The sequence below is a fragment of the Ammospiza caudacuta genome, chromosome 4 (genome assembly GCF_027887145.1).
Source record: "Ammospiza caudacuta isolate bAmmCau1 chromosome 4, bAmmCau1.pri, whole genome shotgun sequence".
In the NCBI taxonomy this organism is placed as follows: Eukaryota; Metazoa; Chordata; class Aves; order Passeriformes; family Passerellidae; genus Ammospiza; species Ammospiza caudacuta.
Genome location: NC_080596.1, coordinates 48,158,590 through 48,174,702, shown reverse-complemented (window position 1 = coordinate 48,174,702; position 16,113 = coordinate 48,158,590). Strand labels below are relative to the sequence as shown.

At 37.7% G+C, this 16,113-nt stretch overlaps 1 protein-coding gene across 2 annotated transcripts in view; it reads right to left on the bottom strand.

The window, feature by feature from the left end:
* MTUS1 (microtubule associated scaffold protein 1) overlaps positions 1 to 16,113 on the bottom strand; it is a 116,006-nt gene that overhangs the window by 58,052 nt on the left and 41,841 nt on the right. For both annotated transcript variants that reach the window (XM_058802921.1, XM_058802922.1), the window contains exons 4-7: positions 8,823 to 8,975; positions 4,957 to 5,088; positions 3,037 to 3,126; positions 1,904 to 1,951 (exon numbers count right to left, since the gene is read on the bottom strand). In XM_058802921.1, coding sequence (XP_058658904.1) covers positions 1,904 to 1,951; positions 3,037 to 3,126; positions 4,957 to 5,088; positions 8,823 to 8,975 — 423 coding nt within the window. The remainder of the gene's footprint in view (positions 1 to 1,903; positions 1,952 to 3,036; positions 3,127 to 4,956; positions 5,089 to 8,822; positions 8,976 to 16,113) is intronic.

Sequence of the window (16,113 nt, the reverse complement as noted above, 5' to 3'; positions counted from 1 at the left end):
AGTTAATTTCAAAAAAGACCATTTGTCTTTTCTTAAAATGTAAGACATTGTACTGCAGAATATCCAAGCAGTCACACAGTATTTTTATTCTGTAAGAACTATCTGCAACTGTAAGGATGGAAAAAAGCTTCTTAAAAGTGCAAAATACTCCACCAGACAGCTCTGCATTCATAAATGGGATATTATACTAATTCTCTCTTAGAAATGTATTAAGTTGAATGTCTAACATCTCCAGTTTTGGAAACTGACTCAGTATAGTAAGCAGTTCAGGTTTGTTAAAACAAACTGAAATATAGCCATTTTACAGTCATAAGTATGAGTAAAGAGCATTTATAAAAATATTGCTAAATATTACAGTCAATTTCGAGTTTGGCTGTGTTTTTCAAATCCAACACTTCAAAGTTATGTAGCTACACTTTTCTTTAGGTCAGAAAAGATGAATCATAAGCAAAAGTCTATTAAAGCAGTAAAAAGGGGAGATAACACTTTCTGGAAAGTAGAGAGAAAGTACAAACTGAATTTTGAGGGAATAAAGTTATATTTTGAGACTACGGTAAGCAAGAGAAATTTACTTTTCTAGTTTCTAGTCCAGACATGGATTTTATTGCTTATTAGGAGTTTCCTCAATTGAACTGATCAATGTTGCTAGCTGAATCATGCCCTACATGCTTATACAATAGACTAGGTTTGAGCATTTGAGCTCTTGAAACTCAGTGTCAGGCTTTACCTAAACTAACATTAGTTCAGTCCAATATCATTAAAAGCAACAAACAGAGCCAACTTTGGGCAAAGTCTGACAGAAGCCCTGACTCTTAACAGAAGATATCGAAGTACTCAGCCACAATTAATACAAATATATTTGACACCCAAGAGAGGAAAAGACAAAAGAATTAAATGCATGTTATGACTACAGGAAATGTAAAAAATACTGCCACAGTTCCAGAGTTACAGGTCAGAACTAATTTGCCCAGTAATTTCAAGACTCAAACTTACAACATCTGCTTGGCTACAGCCCCTCTTTCAGAAAGACATCTGCTATTCACTCAGGGGACACAGGGCTTTCCGGTGATCTTCAGTATCTTTCAAAAAGGGCTTTCAAATGAGTAATTAATTACAAGTAGCTTTTAATTCAACAAACACACACTGATTCTCGGGAAACTAATTTAGACTGCCAACTCTCTTGAAAAGACCTGGAAACTGTTGCAAGTAGAAGCATCATCTGAAGACTTTTCAGTCTCTTGGCAGACAGAAATTGGCACCAGGTGTCCTGACTGGCGCAAACACCAAAAACAAACCCAGTGTGAAGTCCTTAAAACTCTGCCAGATTCTGAAACGCCATCTGCCACTTAATCAGCTGCGATTTCTCCCTCTGCCACATGAGCAGAGACTCACATCAACATGCTCTGATAACTTCAACTTCTTACACAAACATAGTCTACAGTGATACACAAAGGCAGCTCACACTGACAGGTGATATACATGAACGTACGAGAAAAGGAAGGTTATGTGGGATTCTTCTACTTGTTTGGTTTTGGGGTATTTTTTAATGCTGCAACACACAAGTTCATTCATCACTTACTTTGGCTAAAAAGTGAAAAATACATCCAAATTCAATTTCCTTTTTTTTTTTTTTGCATACCGTTTAAACCTCCTTAGGTTTCACTGGAAGCAGAAGAAGAGAACAGACTGTGTAGCCTAAGCTGGGTAGCCAGAAAACAGGAAGTAGACAAAACCTAGGAAAATAGGCTTTTTCCATATTCCTTGACATTAGAGTCGGTGATAGTTTACAGAATTATCTATTATGCATATGTTCTTTCCAGAAAAGAACCAACACACTAATATAATATATAAACTTAATTTGGGTTGCACCACAGAAAATATAAAATGCACTCAGAAAACTCACCAGGACCCAAACAAGATAGGCTTTGGTGTACATTTCTTCCAGGAGTACCTTCAGAAAGGAAACAAACAAACAAAAAATTATATTTCAAGCCAGTAAGGGGCAGTAGGGCTGCCTTTTTTTAAGATTCAAGATTCTTTCCACATAAGCTCCTCCAGCTTTCCAATTTCAGCTTCTTTCTTCTGATGGCATGATCTACAGCAAGATCTGGCATTATATGAAACTCTTTGGGAAATGCAGGATGCATTCCCAATTACAATTGTATCATTACAATTACTATATTTCATTTAAGTCAGGTAGCACTGTTTCACTTTACTCATTCAAAGAGGACCACAGAAAACGAAAAACTATCATCTATACTGGTATTATAGCATTTTTTTCTCTTTCTGTATGCTACAGTTATGTTATTTGAATAGAGTAGCAATAAATTACCAACATTCTCAAATGTGCTAACAATCAAGTTAGATATAAATGACAGCACTGAGAAAGTTACCCCACCCTTATTGTATTCCTTAAAAGTTACGTGAAAATTGACCGACAAGCTGCTTTGTACCACCACTGTACTTGTTTCCCCCCACCTCAGCCTTTCAAATAGAGCTTTGCTCCCAAACTGAAAATTTGGTCTTACAAACCTTGTCCTAAGGTTTGTGTCTGTTCTTTTGATTCACTCTAGGAGAAATAACTAATTTTAATTCAAAGTTAAAGGTAAAAAAAAATCTGATACAGAAACATTAAGTGGAGTAAACATCCTCAGCAGCCAGGGCTGATCAGCATGCTCTCACAAGAATCTTGTTTAAATTAAACACAAGCTTGGCAAAATCCAGCCTACACTGTGTCTTGTTAGCATGCAACCTCATAATCAGGTGACAGAACATCATTAAACAGAGAGATTAATTATGCTGCATTTTTAGTCCTTATGGGATGCAAATTTCAAGCAGACAGTAGTAGACAATAAATATCCCTAAAGCAAATAGGTAAGGAACAGAACCTTGCAGAGCCAGTGTCCAGTCTGGTGAACTGCAAAGAAAATGAGTCAACTATCCCAATTATTCTGAAATCATAAAACACAGCTGCTCCTTCTCAAGCCAGAGAGATCCAAGAAAAAGTGAAAAATTGACTACCCAACAGCTGATTACCTCTAGTCTCACCAACTTTCCTTGCTAAGTGTAGAGGCCCAGATGATTTTGGTGTGCACTGGTTCAGCGAAGCAGACCTGGTCTTGGCTCCTAAAAGTAAAAGCTTAGATTAACTTTAAAGTAGAACTATTTAAAGTTTTAAAGTAATTAAAGACATATCTTACATTTTCACATTTAAGTACAAGATCCACAAATCTATTCAAACACAAAAAGAGAAACCTAGAATGTTTAAGCTGTATTAAAACTTAGCTCTGCTTTGCCAGAACTCACCTTGGAAGAAATAAAAAGATAATTTAAAAAGCCTTCTAAGCAGGAGAAAATATTAGTAAGGATTTCCTTTTAGCACTAAGATCAAGTTACTGAAGTCTCAAAACAGCAGCAAATACAATGCAGCTAAGGAAACACTGGCTGCAAGAGACCCCCAGAGGGCAGATAGCAGCACTCCCATGCAGAGCAGGGTCACGATTAGGACAAGATCAGCTGATCATGCTTTTGTCTAGATGGGCCCTGCAAACCTCCAGGAAGGGTGGTTCTATGGCAGCACTGGGCAAGGATGCATCTCCCACTCCACAATTTGCAAGCATTTCTGATTGCTGCATGACCTGGTGCTACTGAGAAGAGTTTGGTAGCATGACTTTTATATCTGTCCTTTTCAAGTTACTGACTGCACAGGCTCAACTCCCTCAACCTCTTCTCACTGGACAGAAACCCCACCCATCTTCTTAAGCCTCCACTGGGTCTGGAAAGATCCCAAAACACAACACCAGATCCAGATCTGAAGGGGAAAGCCAGCTTCCTTTGGCCACACTGCTCCTGCAGGTGCTCAAGGAACACTGCCAGGTCACTGAAGAGATGAGCTATGTATAGCTGGGCTGCATGTGCTGGACCCCAACAGAAAGCATCAGCCTGTCAGAAAGCCATATGATTTGGGTTTGCTTCAAAGTGACTTAGAATTTGTGGCCAATTCTATTTCTTTTCACTGTTTACTCTTTTAAAGCATGTCATTACAGCGAGACATTTGGCAGGCATCTCTTATTTATTCTCCATTAATGTCAGATACCAGCTTAAAATTTAAGTCTAATGCAGGAGTGCAGCATTTAATTAGGTTTTATCCAATTACAATAACGAGTTCACCATAAAGATGGTCAGAAACAAGCTGATTACAGTTAGGACTTAGGAAAGACACACAGCAAGCTTATTTATCCGCTCCCATTATGTCTTTAATTTTGGTCAGAGAATGACTTGTCAGCTGCTGTTTGTGGCTTGAGTGGAAGTTGCACTGTTGGCCAATCAAGAGTTCCTAGCTCAAACCAAAATAGGAACCTGGACAATGCCTAATACAAAGTCAGGAAGTACATTGAATGTTTCTTTTAGCACAAGGTGATAATGCACAATTAATTGTCTCGTCTCCATTAAATCTTCTAATTCAGCCCAAGAATATCAAGAAAAAGCAACATTAACATCTAAGTCTGTGACTCTTCCCTTGGAAAGATGGGACAGTGTCACAGAAGAAGATACATTTTAACAATATCTTATTCAAAAATATATCCCCATTCCCCAAGACCCTGCCAGTCCTGAAAAGGGTGAAGATAATACAAAGTCTGCATAACGATAAGAACAACCACACACTCAGTATAAATTCAGGTATGTCTGTTCTGCAGATTACCAGCAGTGGTAAAGAGTAAACTCTAAAACAACACAAACCCCACGCAATGACACTTGCCATATAGCAAGGTGCATTTAGTCCCTGCACCGTGCAAACCTGAGCTGCACCACAGCGTAGACCTCTTCATTTCCCTGAAATACTTCCATCAATTATGGCAATACAAAGAATGTTTCGGCCTTCCCGTGAAGTGATACAACACTTGAAGCACCCCTGATGTGATTTTACCTCCTCTGTGTACAAACAGACTCATATACCTTTTGGAGTTGACCTCAACGAGTGCAATCTAGGTCTTGGTAGTGCTTTCAAAGGGACAGACCCTGAAGTGCCATTCTGGCAGGCTGGTTTTGAAGGCCATTCTCCATTCCTGATGACTGTGGCACTTGCAGCTGCAAAACAGAATCACAAAGGAATTTGCTCTAGGCATTTATAGTTTATAGAAAATTAAATCATAAGACAAGTCAGTTTTACCAGAGACTAAACAACCTTGAAAGAGGTTTGAGTTAATGGTCACAAGAAAAATTTTCCCTTGAAAAACAAAAAACTGAAATTTTGGGAAACATTGTTTCTGTTGTAAGAAAAAATAAAGAAAATATTTATAAAGTAAGTACAGATTGAGTAGACTTTGGTTTGGACACGAAAAAATTATTTATATTAACATGTTAAAGAGTAAGAATTCACATGGCATTTACTAGAGACAAGAAAAAATTAAGTCACTGTGGAATTGTTTGTCACAGCAATGCTTTTCTCTCTAGTCACTGAAAAACAAAAGGGTGGGGGAGGGGGAAAGCTTTTATCATATATTACCAGGTTTGCCTCGGAGAAGTGTTTTAATGAGACTGGGTTTTTTTAAAGGCAATGTGAACTACATGTCTAATATTGTTCATCAAAAGATGGAGCATACAATCTTGAGATTATTTTATTGGCTTTAAACAGACTAGTATTAACCATGTAAGTTAACTACTTCAAAAAGATGCTTTTGGCCACTAAATATTTTCTACCACAGAAAGAGGATTTCCCTTTAACAAACACATGCAACTGAAGCCATCATCTTTTTTTAAAAAAAGGAAGTTGGAGCCTCTCTAAAAACACAAAAGCTAAATATTTGCCAAAAAATCTATACATGAGGAGCAATTTGCATAACACATCAGCAACACAGTTATTGTGTGGGAATCTGACCCTGATCAACATTATATAATTAAACCAAATTTGTTTTAGTAAAGCACCAGGCGTGAAGCAGTCCTTAATATTTTTTGTGAATCACTAAATTAAGGATGTTTGCTCAGAGTTCACTGCAAACAGTTAGCAACTGCCTGCAAACTAGTGAGCTACTTCCTCTCCTAAATCAGCAGCACACCACGGTAGTAATGCTTTGGGTGTGTGAGCAGCCTTCTGGTGCAGTACTGTTAGGGGACTGTTCTGTCCTATTAAAGCTCCAGAGTCAGCCAACCAGGCTGTGTGCAGAAATTTAAAAAAAAACCAAAACGACCCCACGAAAACCTCCCAGGTTTACAGAATTTGATCACTTTTGGATTCAAATTTGGAGCAGCTATTGCAATCCTGAATAAAGATGGACAGGTATGAAATTATCTCAGCCCAGTAAAGATCTGAAAACTCAACTCATTAAAAGAACTTTAATGATGTATTGGCTGCACAAAAATGCAGATGCAGGTCAACTGCTAGGATCAGCTTTTTAACTTTTGAAACACTATTTACTATATATACAATTATTCTAATGCAATTAAAATGTGCAATCTTTTTTCTTAACCTCAGAGTTAAATATTTTGTCTGTTCAAAGGATAGCATTTTCAGCTCAGCACTAAACTAAAATTACTGTTAAAAAAAGTCTGGTTTTTAATGCTCAAACTGACTGAATACAAATTATGCTTTTATTAACAACAGGATTTCAAACCATGTGATTTTTGAGCTTCTCAAATAAGAAGTCATTTAAGAGAAAAGAATCATAAAGTTCAAGTGCTCATTACACAAAAAAAAACAAGGCTAATGCTGCCACACAGAATTACCAATCCAAGGACATCCCATAACAAAGGGCTGAGCTGACAAAGCAGCAGCTTGCCATTTTTTTCTCTGCTAACAGAAGACAAACTCCAAACAAGCCAAGCATGTTTTTGATTTAATATTGTTGACAGGACCGCAGTAGATTGTCATACATTTCATGAAACACACAGCATAAACCTCCCATTCTGATCTTTGTGTGTCCCACCAATCTAATAAAAACACTTAAGCTTCAAAATTTTTTTCTGAAATTGTTACATAGTAGACTAAATGCAGGAATAAAAAACAAAAACAGCCCTGTACTTAGCATTAGAATACAACGAAAATTCCTTAGCTCTTTCCAATTTGATTCAAATTTCATTAACATATGAATTACACGTAATCTTAAGTTATTATACTCACAAAACCTTACTATTAGATACAAATAATTCTCATCAAGTGTAAAAGATTCCCTAAAGAAAAATAATATCACAGAAATCAGCATATCAAAACATTGCATATATTTACCCAAACAAAATACATGCTTTAGAATAGAAATAAAAGGAATACAACCTACTTCTCTTCCCAGTAAATGTGGCTAACAAAGGAACAATACAAAAGCTGTAAGACCCCACTACCAGCAGTGTCAGTAAGGTAATATCATAGTGGCTTCCTGAGTCAGTCGGTGGTGTTAGTGTAGAATTGAAGAAAATAACAGGAGAAAAATTAGTTTCTGTGCAACTGCGGAGTCCTCCTGGTATAGTCATTTAAAAAAGATCTAAGCGAGCTTAAAGTCTACAAGACTGCAGCCATGTTCAGCCTCTCACATTGCTCTTGCTTGGTCTTCGTGAATCGGAGTGGAAAAAATTGTAAGCTTGAAGGCAGTGGACAAAACAGATTACAGCAGCCAGCAAATCAGGCTAAATAAGGAGTCATCTGTTTGGATACTTAATCTGAATACACTCCTTTGTTATGAAGCGCTGACCCCTTCCTTTGTTACATGAGGGAACAAAACTAAGAGAGGACAAAGCTGCTTCGCAACTCCAGATACAGTTCTAAACCTGTACAGCAAAAGTCAACATGGCTGTCACAGTATCAGAACTGATCCCATTACAGAGCAAGATGCACATGCATATTTTATTACACATATTCTTATTCATTAGAGGAATATGTGAGGTTTAGTTTAATGAAGGCAGTATGAGGTGGGGGGGGGGGAGGGGGGAGAAGAATAGGAGAAAATGTTGTTATGTGTGCATGCATATGCGCATATATAAACCACAGACGTGTGTTAAACCACAGCTCTCTTTTTCAGTCAATTGAAGACAGATTTAAATGACATCTGGCACAAATAAAAGGTCTTTGTCTAGTCTTCAAGATATAACAGGTGATACAATAGTAGCAGAATATTTGAATGTATTTATTTAAATATGCATAGCTGGGAATACTAATATGTCTGATAGTCAGTTGTATGTTAGTTTCTTAATATTTTTCCCCCTCAGAACTCCTAAGAAGTGCTGCAGAACTTCAAATCAAAGCAAATCCTGGTATTATTCTCACTAATTTTAATCAAGATTGATTTGGTTAGGTCATACACCAATGTTTACAGCTATCTTAGAAATTACAGAAGTCTACCCATACAAAGATTCATCTTCTAAAAAGTTTCACTTCTGTGCCTGAAATTTGATCTACATATTTTGTCCTAAAATGCTGAAAGCAGATATAAACTGGTTCAAGAAAACATTTAGCATCAGAAAACCTGTAACACACTGTTCCAAGTATTTTGACAAGTAAACCATTCTGTTCAGACATATTATACTACATGTAAACACTAGGAGCTTAAAAAGACATGCCGATTAAGTAGTGTTTCAGGATGGAAGAGAAGTTGTACTACAATCTCTACTCATCAACCCAAAATCCAGGGCTCAAAGCTCTTTCCGACAGTATGTCTCAAAAAGGAAAGTTTTAAGTAAAGAGGCAAAAAGAGTAAGACCTAGAACTAATAAGTAGTACAATCAGAATTAACTCAGGTACTTGTCAGACAGGACTCCCTTCCAAGAGGATTTTTTCCAACAAACAGTTGATGTTGGTTATCAATCAGTTAAAACCCATAACCCTCACATATACTTACAATTAGTGCTGAAAAGACTTTGCTCACTCTGAGCGCTGCTGACTGATGAGAGGCTAGGTGTTCTCTCAAGCATTGATCTTTTGACAGGCACTTTGGATTTGGCAAGGGAATTTTTCACTGAGGCATGCCTCTCTCCTGGCAAAGATCCTACACCTGTCAATTAGGGGGGAAAGAGGAGGGAGAAATAAGAACAAAAGAAGTAAGAAAGAAACTTAAATGATTGCTTCTTTTAAGTGTATGTCTACAAATAAAAATATTTACACAGTAAAAATCCATATAAAATGGCTTAATCTACTTCCTATTGACACGGTAAAAAGTGCTGTAAATGCATAAAAACAGTTCCAAGGACTTAAAGCCTTAGAAACAAGTCAAGAGCTTAATAGATTTGCCTTCAGTGCAGACACATGCACATATTAAAAAAGACTTCTTTGTATTTTCCCACCTCACATTATGGTTCGCTGTACTGGCAATCCCACAAAAATATAACTTCCATTTCAAAGACAATCTAAGAAAGGATTCTTCTGTTTGTTCCTCCCCAAAATAGATCCACAACCCCATTCCCCTTGGCCAGAACACTCTAAAAGATAGTATCCTTTCAAGGAATTAGACAGCATGAGAGTATCAAATTGCTTTGTACTCATATAATACATATCCTGAAAACTGAGTAGTTCTACAGAACTAGTTTAACAGCACTTCCAAAAACAAGTTCTTAATGCCAGTTGGTGCAGAAACATTTTTGCATTAAGTCCAGCTTTCATTTGAGTTTGTTGAACACCAGCACCCAACAGCTAAGTTAATCAAACAGGAAAAGCACCTACACAAGAGATAGGTGTAGGAGCTCATTCTTGCATTACTAACAAAGCAAATACACTTTCCACAAGAAAATCTGAATTTAGACAAATTAAGCTTTTAGTTTATTTCTTGAGAAGTGGGCACCCAGAATAAAATTTCAATGGCCCAGGGAAGATATACAAACACAGACTTCTCTTGCCAGCTCCGAGTTTATTCCTCTCAGCCCCCAATACCAAGATCTTAGTATCAGCTTTCTGAATATGGATAAGAGGTTTCCATTTTTGTGCAAAAACAGAGAAGACAGACTTAGTTTTTCTTATAACAAAATATTTTCTAAAAAATATATCTAAAATACCTTGATTTCTTATGCCACTGCCATTTTCAAAGCTGATAGTTTATCTTAAAGGAAAAGAAGCAACTACAGTGTCTAAGAATTTACATAGAACAATCAAATTTCTATTTAAAGGGAATACCCTTCATTAATTCTTGCCAATAAACAACATTTCAACTTTGCTTAAGCTAGAAGACTGCTGAAATATGACAAAATTAGCTAGTAATTTCACTTTAAGCAACACTAGTTCTACTACACGATTTCTACTCCTAAATACTAATGACCAAGAAACCTGCAATTTGCACCAAACCCAGGAAATCATGACATTAAGGGGATTGCATTAAATTTTAGAAAATAAAAACATGCCCATGTCTGTCTTTCAACAGTAGGTGGTGTGACAGGATTAGGTAACTTGCCTCAAAACATCCTGTATCAAGTAGACAAAACCAGGAACAGGATTGGTAAATTAAGGTATGTCCAAGCTACTTCCCTCAGTTCAGATCAATTCAGAAACAAAAGAGAAGCCTCATAATAGATACTAAACCTGCATTAGCCTATTACATACTACTGGTCACAGAATATAACACACAAACTTCAATGAGCAATTAAACAAGCTCTGCATCAGATGTCTCTTCACAGGAACACTTACTGCCTGTCACTAATCATGCAGAACTCTGATTCTGTACATAGCTTTACTGTAGCCTGGTATTAAACCTCTGAGACAAAATTATCAGCCATATTTTAGAATTTTTTGAAAGTTATTGAAAGGGACAATTGAATATATGGAACATGCTAAAGAGCACACAAGTTTTGTTGTGCTACGAGAACACCATAAATTCACACTTTTTAAAAACACCTCTGAAACAGCACTCCAGACAACATAACAGAAACAAATTTATGTGTTTGACCAAAAAAGTTTGTCCCATTTGCATGTCATAGAACAAACCTGACAGCTTTATAAAGCTTCCCACAATGCTTTTTAAAATTATTTTTCATTAATGAGTCAACATACCAGGAAAATAACTAATCCAAACCAGTCAGAATTCCTTTTGTAAATACCCTCCCAGCAAAACAAGGTACAAACCCAAACAACTCCCCCAAAAAACAAACAGAAAGAAGTGTCACTGTGCAAACACTGTGTTTAAAGTTTGTATGACTTAGTGAGTTAATGTTCTACATTACAAAAGGGAGCTAGAGGAACAAATGCATTTGATCAGCTGTATTTGGTACTTAAAGGTGAAGGTAATATGTTTGATTTCTATTGTGCTGGACTCATTCATCTGTTCCAAAACATACCGGAACAAAATCCTGTTTCCTTCAGTGATTTTCACTCAAGAAGGATCAAAGTAAGCATGTGAAAATCTGAGTCTTGTCTAGTACAGCATGTTCTCTATACATGATCTGCAGCAAGCCCAACCTCTCTGCAGAGGCTGCAGTGTGGCAGTGCTCTGAACTCAAACCCATCCAGTGAGCACAGCAATCTCTAGCATGTCCAGTTTCAAAAGCATGTCAAACCTTTCCTAAGCAGATCACCTTTTCTCTTAGTTTTTCTGCTGCTTGGTACTTTCCTATAATGCTTCTATTAAAGTAATTACTCAAGCACTCAAATGCATTTTTCAAAAGCCCAGCTCGAGGGAGAATTTAAGTAATGACAAAAGATGATTAAGAAACTACTCTAGGTATTACTTCAACTAATGGTTTTAGAAGTTTTTAAATAAATACCATTCCCTAAGAAAGGAGCTACACAGAATGAAATGCAAAGGTTTTGAAGACAGAAGCAGGAAGATATGGAACACAAACAAAAGTATTGGAAATGAGCATAAAAGCAGGATATTTAGTCAACCATTATTATAAACAAAACAAGCAGTAGCATCAAAGTAACAGGCTTTCATCAGTTATTTAATCTAGTCACTGAAGTGGGATACCAGCAATACTGCATTCCTCTACAGTGAACTAATGAGTTGGCAATTCTTTAGAAAAAACTCTCCATGCAACACCATGTTACTTGAACTATGTTAAAGTCTGTCTTGTATTGGAATGGAAATAATCAAAGAACAAAGCTCATTCTTCAAGAAGCTCTGAAGTCAGCTTTCATATCCTTACTCAAATAATCATCCTTTCATATCAATCCATCATAGTTGGTCATTGTCAAGAAAAAGTTAAGGCTTCCTTTAAACAGCACTGGAGCCTAAAAAACCACATAATGACAGAATGTTGACATGAGGCAGACTGTAAAGCCAAATACATATTCACAAATTCTGAAATTTCATGTCCACTATTTTAAAACACATCAACACATTTTACATCTAGAGCTGAACACTGAGCAACTGGAATTCACTGAGCTACATGGCATCTGGAAATGAGTGGTTGGAAGCCTTTTCCAAACACAAATTTTGAGCACACTAAGTGCAAAAGGAGTTTTTTGAAGGATACTGTTTGTTGTTGCTGCTTTTGTTTAAACCTAAAGCTAACACTAACAGTTGTTTCGGCCCTTCAATGCCTAACCTCTTGAAAATGTTGAATTTTGGATTTTTGCTTAATGCATTTCTGATTTTCTCTGTGAGTTTAAAAATTCAAAGGGCTCTGTTTTAAAAATGTTCAACTTCTTAGCTGGCAAAAAGTCCTGTCTAAGCCTACAGTACAAAGTCTTGATAAAGCACGATGGAGTAAACCTCCAAGAAAACAAGCTCTTTTTTGGCATCTACTGAAAAGTGCAAGTAAATAATGGAAAAACAAACTGGACTTTGGTATTATTTCCAGCAGATCGATCTTGACATACATGTAAGAGTGCCTATGGTTGCCATTTTAAACAGTGTGAAGCAGCAGCAATACCAACAGTTTTCTGATGGCTGCAAGCTCCCCAGTTTGCCTGATTAGCCACTCAGCATTATTAACTATACTATCCATTATGCTATACATATATCAGTGATCCTTCAAGGAAGGAAGACTGGTTACAGTATGTTTTGTAACTCTGAGGTAATGTCTTTCTAATTATGTCTCCCTTTTAAAGCCTCAAATTACTACCAAAATTATCAAAAAGGCAGGACACAGTTACATTATGTTGCTGTGAATGCTCAAATGTTCAACATTAACATGGACAAAACCAGGGAATTTCAAGTTATCCCTGGCTCTTGAAATATTTATAGAAGACATTTACTAGTTCAGCAGGTAACAGCTGGTCAGAGAACAGTTTATATACTATGGCAAGATGCAATTCTCCATTGCTACAGACTTGGACAGCATTCTTCCCTTTCCCCTACAACCCTCAGACAGGTAGCAAGGAACCAGCAGTAAGCTAGTGCCAAAAGTCTAACTAGGGTGTCAGCAGCCATGCAGGTAGGTGTTCACATGTTCTTCCCCTCTCAGCTAAACATTCTTGGACTAAAACTGGAGAATGGATCATCACTACTACAGAGCATTTATAAGCAGTTACCAACAACCAAAACAACCCTTTTTCTTCCCTCAAATGATCCTACCATCAGAAGAGTGACTGGGGTGACTTCCTCCTTCCAGTTAGAGGAAGAGAGAGGAAGAGTAGTGTCTCACGTATGCCTACTGTTCAATTTCACTTTTGCCCCTTCCTGGGTCCAGTTTTGAAATATGGCAGACATCCTCCCGGTTAAACCCTTCCACAATCAGAGACTTCTCCCTTCCTCATCTTCCTTTCAACCCCTTGCATTATAACCTCTCCAGCACCTAGAAACAGCGCTTTTCTACCCTGGCCTCAAGTTTGAGCTCACACCTGCTCTCTCACCTCCTGTCTGCCCACAATGATGCCTGCTGGATTTAGTCCATCTTAAGTTTTTCCTTTTGAAGACTGAACTAGAGCAGCCCCATGAGGGACCATGCAGTCTGCACAGTCATGCTACCAACCTCCTATGAGCCCAAGCAAAGCCCATCTCTGGACAGCAGACAGTTTTACACCAGCTTCCCAGGCACAGTAGTGCTCACAAAGCTTGCCCCCTCCGGTTTTGCCAGGAGAGTCTCGTAGGCTGCATGCTGACTTGAACAATCCAATCCCAACCACTAGCTTTAACACAGCTGTGGTAAAGCTCAGTCTGTTTAGGAGTACTGGGCACAAGAAGTCAAGTCAATGTACTGCAAGGTAAGCTGAGGCAGAAGCAAACCACCAGGTTGGTGGATGGAGTTCATCCAATCATGCTTTTCATTATTGTACAACTCTCCATACCACACAGCCTTTATGTCTGGTACTGAATTTTGTTTGACTTAGATTGCAGCTTTAAAACTCACGTTATCTACAAATCTTAAGTTCTCTGTTGCGGGACTTCATGTGTTTCTTGAATCAAAGAGGAAGCTCTCTGCAGCCAAACAAATACAAATTTCTCCTGGAAGACAATTATGCGTACTTCCCTCCTCCTTTACACCTACCCTGAGAGAATTCAGAACTAAGCAGTACAGGTAAAGAGTTATTGAAGACACACCAGCATGCCCTAGCAAGTAAATGACTAGGCACCAAGAAATTCCCCTGCAGGGAAGTAGTGCACACCTCTCTCCTAAAGGAGAATATTCTTATAGATACATTCACACTTCTGACAGCGTCAATATGCTGACTGTTAGAATCAGTCTTTGCAAGTACGATCACGCTTCCTGGTACAGGTACAACATACTAAAACTTCAATGGGGCTAGTCACAAAATTGCCTGTAAAAAGTCTGGGAACATATGGGAAAAATTTATTTCCTGAACTATGGTCACTGATGGCACCTTAAGCAACACTGATAGAATGAAATGCCCCCTTTTGAAAGCCACATTATCTGAATTATCCGTAAACTCAAATATCTCCAACTCCCTCCGCCTCTTCTCTCCCATCCCCTCAAAACTCAGATAACCCCAACAAAATTATACAGAGATAAATAACCCAGTTTACTTTGAAGTCATTCACAGCAACAGATCCCATACTACCTCACAAACAAAACCCTTTCACTTTTACTTGTTTTTCATTGTCAACTTGACTTCCAAAGCTAAATAGGAAGTATTTTATTCCAAAATACGTTTTTTGAAGAACCCTATGAAAGGCTTGCAAAAACACAAGCTGAACATATCCCACAGGAAGAGTTCCTTGTTAATGAAAAGTAACAAAAGAAAATAGGTGTCAAAATTATGGTAAGCTTTTCTGATAGTGTATGTAGTCAAGGCCAAAAGCAAATTGACAAAGCTTCAGTTCAGATTACATCATTTTATAGCTCCTTTCTGGCTTCAAATTGTGAATTGACCATTTTGTAGCTGAATGATCAACACCTGGGGCAGGTGTTTAACAGTCAGTACATGGCACAAGTAAATATATTGCTCCAGGCAGCTTCCAGCCAACCATTCCTGTTGAGGGTGTCCAGGAAGTAAGGGCGAAGTAGACTGGAAACATTACCAGGCAAGTCCAACTCAACTGACTGGAGAAACAGTGAACAGCAAGGCGCTCAGGCCCTCACAATTAACACTGTTTTCTGAACTCTCACAAACTCATCAACTGGACAAAAGTCCTTCTGGATACACAGTGTAATTCTTCCCCAGTTTAGAGAACTGGTTACGAGATACAGAATCACTATGCAGAGGAGATGTCTGGATTATGACAACCAAAGAAGGAGTATGACACAAGCTTTGTGTCATGTTTTAGCTTCCTCCTTCCTATAGCTCTGAAGGTAAACATGCAAGTTTTAAGTTCACTTTTAACACAGGCTTTAATTAGTACAGATATATTAAAGAAAATGAGACAGAGACTCACTAATCTGGACTAAGAAAGACAAATAATCATGCTGGGTGAGCTAGTTTATGAAGAACCTGCTTTTAGGATCCATAAAGAAACCGGCTGCTCTGTAAAAGAAAAGCATAACAATACTGGCTGAAATGAAATTTTAAGCCTTATTTTTAGACCCTGGTGCATTCCAGACTTATTTGTGAGAAAATATATGAACACCTTTACAAGTGACTGCCTATTCCAGGATTTTGAGTAAAGTCATGACTGTTTCAATCCAGAGAACCTGGAAGTTATATTTGTCTTTTTAAATATTTGTTTCCTCTTGGCAGCATGACAATCCAGCTTTAAAGAGGCACATGGTAGATAAAAGGAATGATACAAGCTGAAAAACTGTTTTCAGTAACTACATTTGGGTTGGCTCCTAGATCAGTGTCAGAACAAAGACTCAAGGACTGTGAGA